Source organism: Fulvia fulva, chromosome 5 (genome assembly GCF_020509005.1).
Source record: "Fulvia fulva chromosome 5, complete sequence".
Taxonomy (NCBI): Eukaryota; Fungi; Ascomycota; class Dothideomycetes; order Mycosphaerellales; family Mycosphaerellaceae; genus Fulvia; species Fulvia fulva.
The window spans coordinates 4,527,391-4,541,982 of record NC_063016.1 but is presented as its reverse complement, the minus strand read 5'-3'; the positions used below and the strand labels follow the sequence as shown (position 1 = coordinate 4,541,982).

At 54.3% G+C, this 14,592-nt stretch overlaps 9 protein-coding genes across 9 annotated transcripts; 3 read left to right on the top strand and 6 right to left on the bottom strand.

Moving 5' to 3' along the window:
- Positions 1–2,678: 2,678 nt before the first annotated feature.
- On the bottom strand, positions 2,679–3,943 carry CLAFUR5_06346 (NmrA-like family domain-containing protein 1; the record flags this gene model as incomplete). The annotated part of the gene is made up of 3 exons (XM_047905494.1): positions 2,679–3,215; positions 3,268–3,570; positions 3,659–3,943. 3 exons carry the CDS (start codon positions 3,941–3,943, stop codon positions 2,679–2,681), a joined length of 1,125 nt encoding a protein of 374 aa, XP_047762753.1.
- Positions 3,944–4,492: 549 nt separating this feature from the next.
- CLAFUR5_06345 (uncharacterized protein) lies at positions 4,493–4,885 on the bottom strand (the record flags this gene model as incomplete). The annotated part of the gene is made up of 1 exon (XM_047905493.1): positions 4,493–4,885. One exon carries the CDS (start codon positions 4,883–4,885, stop codon positions 4,493–4,495), a length of 393 nt encoding a protein of 130 aa, XP_047762152.1.
- Positions 4,886–4,945: 60 nt separating this feature from the next.
- On the bottom strand, positions 4,946–6,595 carry CLAFUR5_06344 (uncharacterized protein; the record flags this gene model as incomplete). Its single annotated transcript, XM_047905492.1, has 3 exons — positions 4,946–5,960; positions 6,010–6,177; positions 6,231–6,595. The coding sequence occupies 3 exons, from the start codon at positions 6,593–6,595 to the stop codon at positions 4,946–4,948; spliced, it is 1,548 nt and encodes a 515-aa protein (XP_047762153.1).
- A 711-nt stretch (positions 6,596–7,306) lies between these two features.
- CLAFUR5_06343 (uncharacterized protein) lies at positions 7,307–8,092 on the bottom strand (the record flags this gene model as incomplete). The annotated part of the gene is made up of 1 exon (XM_047905491.1): positions 7,307–8,092. The coding sequence occupies one exon, from the start codon at positions 8,090–8,092 to the stop codon at positions 7,307–7,309; it is 786 nt and encodes a 261-aa protein (XP_047761544.1).
- A 195-nt stretch (positions 8,093–8,287) lies between these two features.
- On the top strand, positions 8,288–9,166 carry CLAFUR5_06342 (uncharacterized protein; the record flags this gene model as incomplete). The annotated part of the gene is made up of 1 exon (XM_047905490.1): positions 8,288–9,166. The coding sequence occupies one exon, from the start codon at positions 8,288–8,290 to the stop codon at positions 9,164–9,166; it is 879 nt and encodes a 292-aa protein (XP_047761842.1).
- Positions 9,167–9,812: 646 nt separating this feature from the next.
- CLAFUR5_06341 (COP9 signalosome complex subunit 6) lies at positions 9,813–11,018 on the top strand (the record flags this gene model as incomplete). The annotated part of the gene is made up of 1 exon (XM_047905489.1): positions 9,813–11,018. One exon carries the CDS (start codon positions 9,813–9,815, stop codon positions 11,016–11,018), a length of 1,206 nt encoding a protein of 401 aa, XP_047761556.1.
- Positions 11,019–11,061: 43 nt separating this feature from the next.
- On the top strand, positions 11,062–11,265 carry CLAFUR5_06340 (uncharacterized protein; the record flags this gene model as incomplete). Its single annotated transcript, XM_047905488.1, has 1 exon — positions 11,062–11,265. The coding sequence occupies one exon, from the start codon at positions 11,062–11,064 to the stop codon at positions 11,263–11,265; it is 204 nt and encodes a 67-aa protein (XP_047762151.1).
- A 1,366-nt stretch (positions 11,266–12,631) lies between these two features.
- Positions 12,632–13,654, bottom strand: CLAFUR5_06339 (Zinc-type alcohol dehydrogenase-like protein; the record flags this gene model as incomplete). Its single annotated transcript, XM_047905487.1, has 1 exon — positions 12,632–13,654. One exon carries the CDS (start codon positions 13,652–13,654, stop codon positions 12,632–12,634), a length of 1,023 nt encoding a protein of 340 aa, XP_047762126.1.
- Positions 13,655–14,249: 595 nt separating this feature from the next.
- On the bottom strand, positions 14,250–14,561 carry CLAFUR5_06338 (uncharacterized protein; the record flags this gene model as incomplete). The annotated part of the gene is made up of 1 exon (XM_047905486.1): positions 14,250–14,561. One exon carries the CDS (start codon positions 14,559–14,561, stop codon positions 14,250–14,252), a length of 312 nt encoding a protein of 103 aa, XP_047762125.1.
- Between the last annotated feature and the right edge of the window lie 31 nt (positions 14,562–14,592).

Here is a 14,592-nt window from a genome sequence, read left to right as displayed (position 1 = left end):
ACTTGGCCTTAGAGAGGCGCTCGAGCGTCTCCTGAATCAACGGTATTGGGTAGCGGTTCTTCTTTGTAACAGCGTTCAAGCCTCGGTAGTCTACGCAGAAGCGTAGACCACCGCCGGGCTTCTTGACGAACATGACGGGACTGCCAGCGCTGGAACGGCTCGCTCGAATGAACCCCTTCTTTAGGTTCTCTTCGAGGTATCTCTTGAGGACGATAAGCTCTTCTCGGGACATGGAATATAACGGTCCGAACGGTGTCTCTGCACCTTCTTCTAGCTCAATCTTGTGGTCGTGAGGGCGATGAGGAGGTAGCTCGTCTGCGGCTTTAGCATCGAATACGTGGAGGATGTGGTGTGCCCAAGGAGGGACCTTCGTAGCAGGGTCGGTAGGTGTACGCTTCTTGTCGAGCTTCTCGAGGGCGATGTCGATATCGCGGAGAGAGGCGGCGAAGACTTGAGCTTTGGGCTGCTTAGCAGCAGTGGTGAAGGCAGCGGCGTTCACCTGGAAGATCTTGGTATACTCAGGACCGCGCTGAGGCGGCGGAGAAGGCGGAGGTGCCGGAGGAACTTCTGGAGGGAAGCTGACAGTAAGGGAAGTCCAGTCGATGATAGGTCGGTGTCGTCTGAACCAGGGGAGGCCGAGGATAAACTTCTGATGCGGTAGGGACGTAAGGAAGCTGGTGATCGACATACGCTTGCCTCCGAGGGTGATTGACGTGTGTACAACATGAGTAATCTTACCAGTGGTAGTCTCCGTGCCGTCAAAGAGTTCAAGGGTGCGAGGGTACTTCAGTTCCTGGGGTTCGAGGTTGAGAGAGGTCGCGAGTTTATAGTCCATAAAAGACTCGCCTAGTGCGCCAGTGTCCATGAGAGTGAGATTGGAAGAAGAGAGTTTCTTTGAGCCGATATTTACATTCGTGACGAACGGTTTGCAAGCGTGGTCCTTGCCCGTCTCGTCGTACAGGTCTAGCTGTGCTGTATTGATCCTCAACTTCTTTCCTCTCTTCACTTTCGGTAAACGTTGTTCTTGGTCTTCATCGCGTCGATGAGGAAGACCTAGGCTTTTTCCTGCTCAGCGGGAGCAGCAGGAGCAGGCTCGATAGCGCCGACAGCGCCGCGAACCGGGTTGCGGGCGTTACGGGCAGCGAGCTGCGGACAGTTGGCTGCGATGTGGCCTGGACCGCCGCAGTAGGTGCAGAGTCCGGCCTGGCGACGGCGAAGCTTCTCTTCGGGAGTGAGCTTACCGTTGACGAGGCCCTGGACTCGAGGGACGGCGGCACCAGCGCTGAGATCCATAGCGTCACCTACAGAGACGGGAGGGAGAGCCGTAGGAGCGGCGGCGCCTAGTGGAGCAGCGAAGTGGCTTCCGGGACCCCGAGGCTGACGACCTTGAGAACGGGAAGCGAGGAGAGAGGCGGTGTGTTTCATGTTGGAGTCGAGGCGCTGGCAGGTCTCGACGAGCTCACGGAAGCTCATAGCACCGACGTCCTTGTCCTCGAGGGCTCGAAGAAGCTCTGCTGACAAACCACGGCGGAGAGTGCTCTTCTTGGTCTCTTCGTTGTAGCCGGTGAACCCGATGTCGCGGTTGAAGGCCGCGAGGTACTCGGCGAAGCTCTTGTTCTTCTGGAGGAGGTTGTGGATGGCGTTCTGGGCGGTGGCTCTACGGTCTGGATCACCAAAGGCAGCACGGAGGTCCTGCATCAAGGTGAGGACGTCCGGGCAGCCGATAGTCTGCGTGGCGTTGTCGATGTAGTGTTGTACCTGAGCCGCGGCGTCTCCCCGAAGGAGGGAGAAGACGTACGTGACTTTGTCCTTCTCTTGCGGAAAGTGGTCGGCATTAGCCAACAGCTTGATGGTGAGCTGTGTCTCAAATGCCTCAAACTTGCTCTTGTTGCCGTCGAACTCGTCTGGGTCGTTGACCTTCTTGGAGAAGTGCTGGCGGCGGTTGTCGTCGGCGTGCGGGGCGAGGTTCTGGAAGGTGTTCACAATACCTTGAAGGTATGTTGCTTGGTTGTTTGCTTGCTCGACCTGCTGGGCGGTCTCGCGGAAAGAGGAGACGGTGCGGTTGATGAGAGCGTAGGCGGTGTCGGGGTTGGCGTTTGCCCAGGCACCGAAGGCAGCGGCGTTCGAGAAGGGGATGTCAGTCCACTCACTGAAGTGGAATGGAGTGTCTTGGTTGTCGAGGTTGACACCTCCATCGGTGGCGTGGTCACCCATGAGGATGACTCGAGTGGTTGACGGTTTGTTGGTCTTTTGTGATGTCAGGGCGAGAGCCTGGCCTGTGAGATGCAAGGGTGAAAGCGAGAATGCAGGTGCGAAGTGCAGATGCAAAAGGGTATGGTATGATTGCTACACAAAACAAAAGACGAAGGAAGCAAGAGAGGCCTGGGGAAGGCCAGATATTTATACGCGACCCTCGCGAGTGCGTGTCCCCGCATCAACAGGGCTAACCCGTGCGAAGCCGCGCTCAGCAGCTTTGCTCAAAACCTTATTCCAACCTGCCCTACGTTCCGAGTCTTCCACGTGCTTCTTCCAGGGTCCAGCGCAGTCGCGGGTGCTCGCGGGAGTGCCGTGAGTCACACAGTCACGAGCCGAAGTGAATCTGTCAAGGTTTGGTAGAGGGGTGAATTTGGAGGGCTGGGTCCCGTAGTGAATGTTGCGGGGCATGTGATTCTTGGCGCTCACACACCAAGCTGGACTGTCACTTCTTGACGACTTCTGAGCACTCTGAGGCTCTTCTGTCCCCACCTTCTGTACTCTCTGTGGGGAGACCATGACAACAAACTGTCCTTGTTCGCCTCCAAGCTCCCCCTAAAGTCCACTAACTCCTCATCCGGAATTCCCAACTCAGCGGCTCCAATAACCGAGCTAGGATCCAAGGCTCCATACGCACTCGTCCAGTCACCAACAGCAGCAGCAAGGAAGTTCATCTGCTGCACGAACTCAAGCGACCCGGGACCATAGAGCGTCTGGAAGTCCTCATCGGTCACTGTGACGTAGACCGCAGTGCGACCGGTGACTTCGCTCCAGATTTTGAGAGCATCCTCATATGTCAGAACCTCCTTGACACAGTTGATGTACGTTGCTGGGAGAGCGATCTCGGGCTTGGCGAGGAGGGTACTGACGAAGACGCCAATGTTGGTGGAGACGTTCGTGAAGGGGACGAGGGTGTTAGGTTTGGATGGGTGAATCATGGTGTGGATGCCGTTGGTGTCGGGCTGGAAGGACGTTAGTCTCCGACTCTCATACGCAAACTCTGGATGCACTTACCACTTCAAACGGCTTGTCGAACCCCTTCCCCTCCCAGAAGTTACTCGTGAACACCCCACTCCACAAGAAGTTCGTCTTCGGGATCAAGTCCGGGCAATCAGCAATGATTTGATCAGCAGCACGATCCTTGAAGTCGAATTGCGGGACGTGAAGGTCTTCCGCGAGCTTCTCGCCGGCAGGCATCGACAGCAAGATGAAATGTTCCAAGCTATCAATCTTACTGGCAGCTGATGCGATGGTGTACATCTGAGCCTGTTCCTTCTCGCCAGCGGCGGTTGCATCATTGCCATCAGCGAAGTATTGCTCCCAGAAGTTAGTGGCTGCGAAGATAGCTTTAGCGCCGTATGAACTGGTCAGCTTGGTCGCAGGAGCAGCAGTTATGACGACGGACATCAAAGGCTGTGATGAGAGACTCCTCATCATCGTAGTTACCAGAGACAACTTCGATGCCAGAGTCGGCAAGTGCTGTGGCAGCGTCACTGTCGGGAGTACGGGTGACTGCACGTATCTCCCAACCGCCGTCGCTTTGCAGGCGTCTGAGTACCGAGCCACCAAGGCGACCAGTAGCACCGCAAATGACGATGCGTTTGGGACCCTCAGCCTCCTCTTCTGCGGTGGGTTCTTCTTGCTGCTCCTCTTCGACGGGAGGGTTGTCTTCCGGATTGTCGTCTGCCATCTTGCGAGTACTGGAACTTGGCTGGTCTTGTTGATTTTCGTGGATGGATTGGGGTAGTGGCGAGATCTGTCCGAACTGCGCCATGAGATGGACACCGTGAGTGAGTCGAGCGTGCCTCTTCATATAGCCCTTGACTTCGGGAAGCACACGACACAGGTTTCCTGAGGCATTTCGGCAACGTGCATTGTGCTTCACTGTGCTTCACATGAAGTTGAGAGACACAGGAGCAAATTGCCCCGAGGACGACACACTCTGGTCACATCACGATGCACGGCGCCGATTGAGATCCTATCAGATTGGGCGCGAACAAGATGTCGTAGGGGTGCAATGTGTGCAAAGTTCGCCGTGGGACTCAGTACGCTACACCTGTACACCATCACGGCAGCATATTCAGTATGATGGCAAACAGCTTGGTGTTCGACAAGGTATCCCAACAAGCTCGAGGCTGCAAGTGTCCGACGACTGAGACGTTTGAGATCCTGCTCCTGCATCGAGTGTTTAAATGATTGAAGTACGTGTTTGCGTGGTGATGCAGCACTAGGAACGTCTTCAATGTCGCGAAGGCGCTCTAGCCACCCTTAAAAGGGCACCTTCCGCCCCATCAGTAGCACTGGGCTCCCTGTACGCATCATCGTTGTCGATTATCTTCAATGGCGCGAATGAAGGGCTCATGGGCAGCATAGGATAGCTCTCTACGCTGCCGCTGCCAAGCGTTGTCGCCAAAGAAGATCTGTCCTGGTGCGGCTCGCTTGGCGACTCTGCGGCGTGTCTCACCCTGGTCTCATCGGGAAAGAGATACACATCATGGCCGTCTGCAGCATCTCTCATCTCCAGCAACTTCTCGGTATCTTCGAAGATCTCAGCAACGTACCTCCCACGTGAAAGTGTGGCCAAAGTGCTGTTCTTCCACAGTGGTGCTTCCTTCCTCATGCTTTCGAGCATGGTGAAGACGAGCTGTAGCAGACTTGCGAGGACTACTGTAGCGGGCAGGGCAAACCAGTATCAGTCGATGCGGTATTTGGTGACCAAGCGGCCGTCATCGCCAGGGTGTTGTAAAGAGTCATCTCCTCCAACACGTATGGCGTTGCTCATGCTGGCGGCAAGTGCTTCGAACGTCGCGCCAAGGTCCGAGCTGTTGTACAAGACTGCGGCAATAGCGGGCTGGGATTGTCTGTCCTTCATGTAGAAACCATTGATTCTACCATCGATTCCCCCTTCTGAGTTTTTCGTAGTGAGATTGACACTGAGGAGATCCCTGAAGAAAGAGCCGATGCCGTAGACTGCCTCCTGAGAGATGTTGTACTGGTCGCCAAGCATTAGGTCTGTGCGGTCGATAGAAGCATTCACACTGTCGTAATGCAAGTCGTCGGAAGCATGACCCTCAGGCAAGTCTAGGCGATCATTGAACTCGCCATGTAGTTGCACCCACGAGCGAGGCGATCGTACAGCTAAGATTTCCCGCGAATGCTCTGATATACGGTTGTTCGTGATATTCGTCTCAAACGTCTTGACGCAGAAGCGGAGCGAGCATTCTGTCGCTGCTATGGGAGTATCGGACCAGTCAATGGCCGAGGCATTGACTTGAGAACTCGTGCGTAGTACCGCAGTCGAGAAGAAGAGAGTGTCCATACCCTTCATGCTGACCGTCATTGCAGGATCGGCAGTACTCAACATCGTCATTGGCACATAAGCGGGTGTTTCATCGCAGTTCTGAATATAGAGCTGGTTCGGCAGCGTATGAGTTGTTGTATTCCGACAAAACATGTTTGGAGGAGCGCCTTGGGACAAGGACGGCCACAACGCTGCTTCTCCCTCCTTCTCTTCCGTAGTCTCAATGTGTTCAGTAATGTCACTGCACCGACTGCAAACAGCCAGCGAGTCCACAGGTGGCCATGTGCAGTTGCCAGATGTGCACGTTACAGCGAGCTGTTGCGAGATAGCCTCAGGGTGGAGGACGAGACCGTTCATCGTGGCTGCTTGCAGCGCAAAATCTGCCATGGCGTTCGCCCGGGGAGGGCTATGTACTGTTAGTGGTGACGCCAAAACCGTGGACTGTGCTGCTCTACAGTGTCCCTCCCACCTCGGTGCGGGTACCTCGACTATACCTGTGCGCAAATGGTACAGAAGCGTTGCCACCAGGCGTGTACTCCACAAAAGTCTTGTACTGCACAAGTTGCTGCGCGAAGGGGTCAAACCCAAACGCGACAATGAAGGCGATGGCTCCGAGGAACGCGCTGTGATACCATCAGTTGGGTTGCCGTCACGATGTGAAATGCTGTCGGAGTACATTCGTGTCTGGAACACCATCTGCAAGCATCCGACTACACTCCGGCTGGCGAGATCTATGGTCTCGAATTGTAGCAGTGACCGCGGTCCGCGTGAGAAGGAATTCCATTTCGACTGGCCGATGGCTGACGCAAGAGCAAAGAGAGCGCTCAGCTTACAAGCCGTAGCAAGAAGAGACACCAGCGTGTTCAAGGTGACGCCGCTCCAGGATTGGATCTCTTGGCCTGCTGCCGATGATAAGACGCCCACCAATGTCAGAAGGCAGATGATGCTAAAGGAAATAGCAGCGATTTCCAGGATCCATGTGTTAGCTACCTTTGCGCCAAATCTCCCACACCAGCTCCAGAAGGAATTCCATTTGGACATTGTAGAGACGCGCGGGACTGATCAAAAAACACAACGGAAGGCGACTGCGGCGAGGGCTGGCAGATGGATACTACAGAGTCCTTCATGCTGGCGTTCGGCGAGCGTGACAATGCGCAGCGTGAGGCAATTTTCGCCTCATGAAAGAAGGAAAGCTTGCAGATGCGGCAAAGTCCCCACGAGTGCAGCCTTTCCGAACTTTAAATCATCTCTTGAGAGTATGTCCGGAGCTTAGGCAGATCCAATGCATGGCTAGTGTATGGCAGACCAATACACGGGCGAGTACTCGTGGTCCAGCATATCAAGATTATACAGATACCCTCTGTGGTCAGAGGAGACCGAGATGCTGCGCCGCAGCCCAGGCTTTCTTTAGCTCAATGTGCAGCAACCTGCAGCTAAAAGATGCGGCACAATGCAGCTAGCTGGTGAAGCTCACATCTTGCTTCGTCTCGAAGGAAGATCTCAGGAAGTGGTCACCCAGGTCGCAGGAGCAAACGAAGACCGTCTCGAGTGTGCTTGCTTTTGCCAAACGTCGATTTCCTGCTCAGAGAGCTTGCTGCACCAGACCAGATAGAGGACGCCTCTAAGCTTCTTTGTTTGTCTGATCCGGAAGATAAGTGGCCGCAACTTGGATAGTGCTATAGCCTCCATACATGTAGCGTGTCATGAGCTTCATAAAGACAATGCTGAGCAGCACATTCGAAAGCTTCGGCTCTAGTCCCACGGTCTGGGCAAAACTTCACTGCCTGGCAGAGCGCCCTTGTTGAGCATAGCCTCCACGACTTCCCTCTTCTCTTCTTTAGCAGCTTGCTTCTGACGATACTTCTCATCATACTTGGCTTGCTTTTTGCGCTTGAGCTTCTCCCTCTTTTCTTCTTTCAGCTCGTCTTGCCTTAGCTGCTCATCGATCGCATCCTGCTGCTGTCGTGACAGCACCCACGGCTTAGATAGAATGTCCTTTTTCCAGTCCGCGGCTCTCATCCAATGTGCTGCTTCTTGGTTCGTGTCTTGAACCCGGAATATCTTCTTCAGGCTCAGCTGTCTGCTTTGCCGGAACGATGTTATAGTACCTTGTGCTCCGATAACAGTGCCTAGCTCGAGTGGTCTGCCGTTGACCAGTATGGTTGACCCTCCCACGTAGACCTTGACGTCAACATTGTCGATCAACGTGTTGGTAGCATATATGGTCTCGTCTCCGGCAACACGACTTCGCTTCTCAATCTTGACTTCGATGTTGGCACCGCTGCTATCGTCCAGGGTGAGAAGAGTGTATCTGCCTTCAGAGACCACATCGATCTGTACTACCAGCCCAACAAGACGTACAAAGCGGATGGGTTGATTCAGGTAGAAGTAGATATCTTGCCCCTCAAATCCGGGCTCCTCCCTCAATGCGTGGACGTCCTTTGCGGTGAGTTTGTTCCATGCGAACCATGTCGCCGAGGCGTCGAAGTATCGCTTAGGGTAGATGTGATGCCGTGATGGCCGTTCCACGCTTGTCATGTCATTATCGTGGTAAAGTGGATGTCGTGGTATGCAAGGAGGGCAAAAAATGACGGAGTAATGTTTTGCATGCCCGCGTCGGCGCGTTCGCGTCGCGTCAGGCTCGTGTTTGGCGAGGATCACTTATCCATGGATGGAAACCACCTTCAACTCATAACATAACTTACAAATCACGGCAGTCACAACACCGCCGACATGCCCAAACACCCCCGTGACGACGAGGAAGACTTCGAGATCGACGTCCCACCCACGGAAATCAATCCTTACGAAACGCTCGGCCTCGAAACAAACGCATCCCAAGACGACATCAAGAAAGCCTACAGGAAAGCCGCACTCAAGCACCATCCCGACAAGGCCTCGCCAGAGGACAAGGAGAGCGCCCACACCAAGTTTCAAGAAATCGCCTTCGCCTTCGCAATCCTCGCCGACGAGCGCCGGCGAAAACGCTACGACACAACCGGCCGCACCGAAGAATCACTCGACCTCGACGACGATGACTTCAACTGGGTGGACTTCTTCCGCGAACAGTTCGCTGGCGTAGTAACATCTGAGAAGATCAGCGATTTCGAGAAGAAGTACAAGGGAAGTGAAGAGGAGCGGCAAGCAGTGTTGAAGGCGTACACACAGCACAAGGGCAAGGTGCCGAAGCTATATCAGCAGATTATGTTGAGTGATATGGTGGATGATGAGGAGAGATTCAGAGGCATCATCGATGCGGCTATTGAAGCAGGAGAGGTCGAGGCTTTCTCGGCATATACAGACGAATCAGAGAAGTCGAAGGAGGGAAGGATGAAGGCAGCGAGGAAGCGGAAACAGCAAGAGTCTGGTGAGGCTGCGGAGTTTGAGAGGGAGACGAAGTCGAAGAAGAAGGGCAAGAAGGATAGTGGGGGCGATATGGGAGATCTGGCTGCGTTGATTCAGCAGAGGAATGGTGCCAGGAAGGAGAACTTCCTGGAGAATCTGGAGGCGAAGTACGCGACAAAGGGAAAGAAGGGCAAGAAGGATGCGGCAATGGAGGAGCCGCCCGAAGAGGCTTTTGCAGCGAACAGGGCGAGCAAGAGGTCTAAGAAGTGAAATGCGGCCCAGGGCTGCAAAGAGGCGAGGCAGGCAAGGCTGTGCATTAGTAAGGACACAATGATACCCCTATAGCGATTGACTCCCGCTGCTTGAAGCTCAAACCACTTCTCTGCATCTTTGACTACAAAATGGAACGTGGAAAAGGCGATGCAGTGGCGAAGTGGTGGTACAGGTTCCGCCTCACTGCGTTTGCTGCAATCGAAAGGCCGGGACAGCAGAAGACTGAAAAGAACGTGCATAACATGATGAACGATGGCGGCACTGACAATGAGCGATGCTGCTGTACTAGGTTCAGAAGACAGTATATGGGACATGGTGTGCACAGTGGTGATGGATGTTTGATTGACTATGTACAGTGAAGGAAAGACAAACTTACATAAGTCACAGCGGACTGCCATCTGTGCATAGATAACACAGACGAATTCAATGTTGCCACTGCGAACGACATCTGATTACAACATCAAATCACGAAGACGCGGCTTCGAAGAGCGCGTTTCAGGTTAAACTTTTTAGCGTGGATGGCCTGTGCTCGGCACGTCACTCCGATGGCAAGAGCTGTTTGTAGAGCCTCATCGTCTTGACCACTACAAACATCTTCCTCGCGACATCACCGCCCTCCTCCTCTTCCACCACCACCGCCAACATGGCCAACCCACTGGTGATATCCGGCCGACCAGACGCCTCAAACAACATCCAGCTCCACCCTCTCGTGCTCCTCACCATCAGCGACTACATCACCAGACACACCATCCGAACACAACGAGGTCCAGCGATCGGCGCAGTCATTGGCCAACAGAATGGCAGGAACTTCACCCTCGAGCACGCCTTCGAGTGCAAGCTGGCGGACGAGGCAGACGACAGTGATGCGGTGCTAGACGCAACCTGGTTCACTGACCGATTGGATATGTACAAGGAAGTCCACAAGGTGCCCGCACTCGATCTGGTCGCGCTCTTCATGCTAGGTCCTGTCGCGGGTCCACAACAGTCACATCTACCAGTTTTGAAGGAAGTACGGGACTTGACTGGATCCGACAACACAATGCTTCTGCTGTTCCATCCGGAGCTCGTCGACGATCTGCAGGGCAGCAAGCTTCCCATCAGCTTGTACGAGTCGGTGGAAGAGAATGATGCAATGCGATTCAAAGAGCTGGCATTCGAGGTCGAGTCAGGAGACGCGGAGATGATTGGCGTGAACTTCGTGGCCGTGGGTGGCGGTAACGCAACAGCTGTGCCCAAGGCGGATGCGGCAGGCTCAGCAGGATCGAGTTCGAAGGACAAGAAGACGAAGGGCAAAGGCAGGGCAAAAGATGGCGAGGAGGCTGATGCTAATGGTGCACCCGCAAACATTCTCTCACCCGAGGACGACGAGCTGATCACCACCCTCAACTCGAAAGTCAACGCCATCAAGATGCTCAACGAGCGCATCAAGCTTCTCGGCTCGTATCTGGAGACACTACCTGCAAGCTACCTTACCGACGAGAACCTCGATGCCGCCCCACCAGCAGACACCAACTTCACTCTTTTACGCAGCATCAACGCAATGCTGTCTCGCCTACCACTTCTCGCACCTCCGCCTGCAGCAGTGTCCGAAGCAGACGCCGATGGCAACGTTCTCGCGCCAGCATCGAATCTTGAAAAGTCCGCCGAGGTCGAGAAGCAGGACGTGCACCTCACATCTCTCCTCGCAAGCCTTACCCGATCTGTTGCCGAAGCACAGAGCTTGGGCTCCAAATTCAACGTCGTCGTTCGGGATAAGCAACAGAAGGAGCGCGGAGGTTTCGGTGGCCGAGGTGGACGGATGGGAGGATTTGGCGATGATGGCCTGGTTGCTGACGATCGCGGGCTGTAGCATGGCTCGAAGGGACACAGCAATGGCACTTCAAACAACCAAAATGGTCGTTCAGGAAATGGCTACTACTATCAAGGCGGTGGACATAAGCCGAGTGAGGGCTACTACGGTGGCTCCTTCACAGGCTGGTGAAGCCAGTCACTGGAGTGGCAGGGACGACAACTGGCCTGACTTGCAGGATCGATATCACAATCACAAGATCGATATCACAAGATCGAGCACAGCTTCGCGCATGGATGAGGCATGAGACCAACGATAGACGAGCTGTCGCATAAATGAGCAGGCTGTTTGTATATGAACGCGATAGACATACTCGCGTAGCCGTGCCTGCTGCGAATGATCAGAGATCCCCTCGGTCGGGATTGCCTTTTGGCAACAGTTGCCTCTTCACGTTGCACTGCAACAATGAACCATCATTGGTATTACAACGTACAGTAGGAAGAAGTGAGTACTATCGTGGCTGAACTTAACGTATACTTCCACGTACGACCCTAACGACAATACACCCGCTGGTCTGAATTTGTCCTTGGTTAACTTCCATGACAACGATATCCTTTCGCCTTATCGTTATAATCATCATGTCCTCACACCTCCATCACCATCGAGTCAATCAATACCGCCACACTTCCCAACAGGCCATACTTTTCCACGTCATACCTCATCCCAACCCCCAAACTAAAACTATCAGAAGCTATACCCACGTTTGTGAACCGCACCAAATTGCCTGCTACGCCCTCTATTTCCTTGGTTACACCAAGCATCTGATTATTGCTGGTCGTCTGACCAATGGTCAGCGTACAGTCGATCGGGACGAAGACTCCTAGATGGAACGATGCACACATGAAATGAGAACTCTCCAGGTAGACGGTCCCCTTGTCGACGGCGCTAATAACGCCCAAGGCGAGATTCGATGAAATGTCCGCTGAGCCGTACAGTATAGCCACGTTGTTGCCCGATCTGGGCTCAATGAGTTTTCTCTCGCCGATGAAGGCTCGAGAAGACCGGCCCGGCAGCCTGTGCCGTCTGCTAAGTTGAGGACAGTCCAGTCCGGGGAGAACCTGAGGACTTCGTCGACTACGCCGACGGGGTAGCCGCGGGGAACGCGCGGACCTGGAGACCTAGCGGGGAAATCTGGGTTGTCGAACTGTCGGGGCGAAGATGGTTATGATGGTTGTGACGGTCTTGAAGGATCTGGTAGGAGGCTTACGTTGATTCTTCTGATGGTTTGACAAGAGGCGATGGCGCCCAGGGCTAGGAGAAGGCTGGGGAGGCCGAGGAGTACCATCTTTTCAATGATAACAGTGGTTGCTCAGTGATGTACTGGGGTGTGCACTTATTTTATGCCCGCCGTATATGTGCAGCACAGGGACCGATGATATCCGGTCTGCCAAGGTCGCTGCGAGCCGTGTGGCGTCGAAACAAAGGCAGTGCATCTCTACGAAAAGTGCTCAGGTGGTAGACGGCAACACAAGTTGGTAGACCTTACCATAATGAGGATGTGCAAAGTCTTGAAAGACAATGAAGCTCCGGTGATCAGCATACAGGCGCGCGCGGTGATGCTCGGCAGTGTTTTCCTGAATCGACACGTTTGCTACTTCCCTACACCCATCACCTCACTCCCCAGCCACCTTAACCACAATCTTTCCCCTCGTCCTCCCACTCTTCAACCTCTCATACGCCTTATGGGCATCCTCCAACGAGAACTCCTCCTGAATGAACGGCTTGACCTTACCCTGCTGCATCCACTTCGCAATCTGCTCGAAGTTATTCTGATTGGGCTCATTACGAATGAAAGCAAAGCTCCTTTGCCCTCCGCCAAGCCAACTTGGTAGAACATGTGCCAGTGCCAGATCCTTGAGTGCTGCTGGCTTCGTGTCCCCAGGTGTCGCGAACGTCCCCTCTGGCTTGAGGTAGTGCCGACATTGCCAGTACAGATTGCGATCACTGAAGACATTATCAACGATGAGGTCATATTGCTTGCCGCACGATTTGAGGTGGGAGATGAGGTCGACTTTAGTGTACTCGATGACTTCGTCTGCGCCTAGTTGTTTGCAGAAGTTGATGTTGGTGGACGAGCATGTGGTTGTGACACGGCAGCCAGCGGCTTTGGCGAATTGGATTCCGAAATGACCGGTCCCGCCACTGCCGCCGTTGATCAAGACTTCGTCGCCTGGCTTGATGTATGGCATGATGGATTGATAGGCAGCCAGAGCGGCGATGCCGGCGGTAGAAGCGTCGCGGAGGGATACGCCGTCTGAGATTGGGTAGACGCCGGCTTCTTTGACCACTACGTAGTCGGCGAGACAGCCGAAGGTGGGAGGATCTGTTCTGCCGAATACTCGATCTCCTATCCTCAGGTCCGGACGCTTCGTCTCGACAACGGTGCCAGAAAAGTCGAGACCGGGAACGGAGGGTTTGGCGAGGATGTACTGCCCGACAACTGGTGTCTCCGCGACCTTGTAGTCGAAAGGGTTGACTGTGCTGTACGCGACCTTGACCAATGTGTGCCCGCTCGGGAGCGAGGCGGCGTTCTTAGGCAATGAAGCTTCATTGTTAAGCTTCATGTCGCGCTCAATTCCATTGGCGTTCGTTGTCCATTGCGATGCTCGCATCGTGCTCGGAAGTGTCGAACCCATGGTATCACTGGGTCCACTCCAGACTTGACCTGACGTTTTCAGTCTTCGCGAGCAGAATCGGTTACGAGTGAACGATATGGCGTGCTGTGGCAGTGGCTCGAAACCTGGAGGAATTCACCCGTCGGCAGAGAACGATGCCGAAGCTTGTCCAGTCGGCTGCAACCAGTTGTCCGACGAGCAATCACGGGAAAGACGTTGTCAGGCTGTCGAGAGTATCTGTAGAACAATGTTGCTGTTGGAAGATCTGGTAGCAAAGGACCAGGTGAAGTTAAGTGGATCGGCCCCACTTCCTTGGCGTGTATCCAAGTATAGACGGCAGTGTTGAAGTTTCATAGTCCTGCAGTGCGTCTTGATACATCTCGCATCTCATCACTTTACTGCATGCACTCGATGTGCCGACCGCCACCGTCGCTGAGGCCTGCCGATCCCTTGCCTTGCCGCTGTGAGCGAGGTGGTCGAGCGTCGGACCAGTTTCTCGGCCGAAAAGCTGACGCCAGCAATTCTTAGAAAGCCTTGCACATATGGAAGCTTGTCATTCCAGACTTGAGCCTATCCCAAGAATCTAGGGTTGATTAGGTGTTGTTGCTGGACGAACTCAGCCAGCTCCGTGAGTGCCTGGAGCTGCACCGACATCGGCGTGGAAAGCTTTGATCTTCAGGACAGTCGCGAGCATCTTGCCGGCCTTTTGGATTGCAGCCAGTCCAGCCAACGGCTTCCTGTCTCCAGCCTCCTGCTCCATTCGTGCCCGAGCGGATGCTGTCTCCTCGATCATCCGCTCCTCGGAGTCTTGCCTCTGAATGATCTTTTCCAGCTCTTCTCGTCTCAGATGCATCCAGTCTCCTTGGTCAAGCTGCAAAACAGCGGCCGCCCGACTCGCATAGCATGAAGACCGTGGATGCTGCCTCATGACTGAAGCCAGCTGACGCCGAAGAGCCACA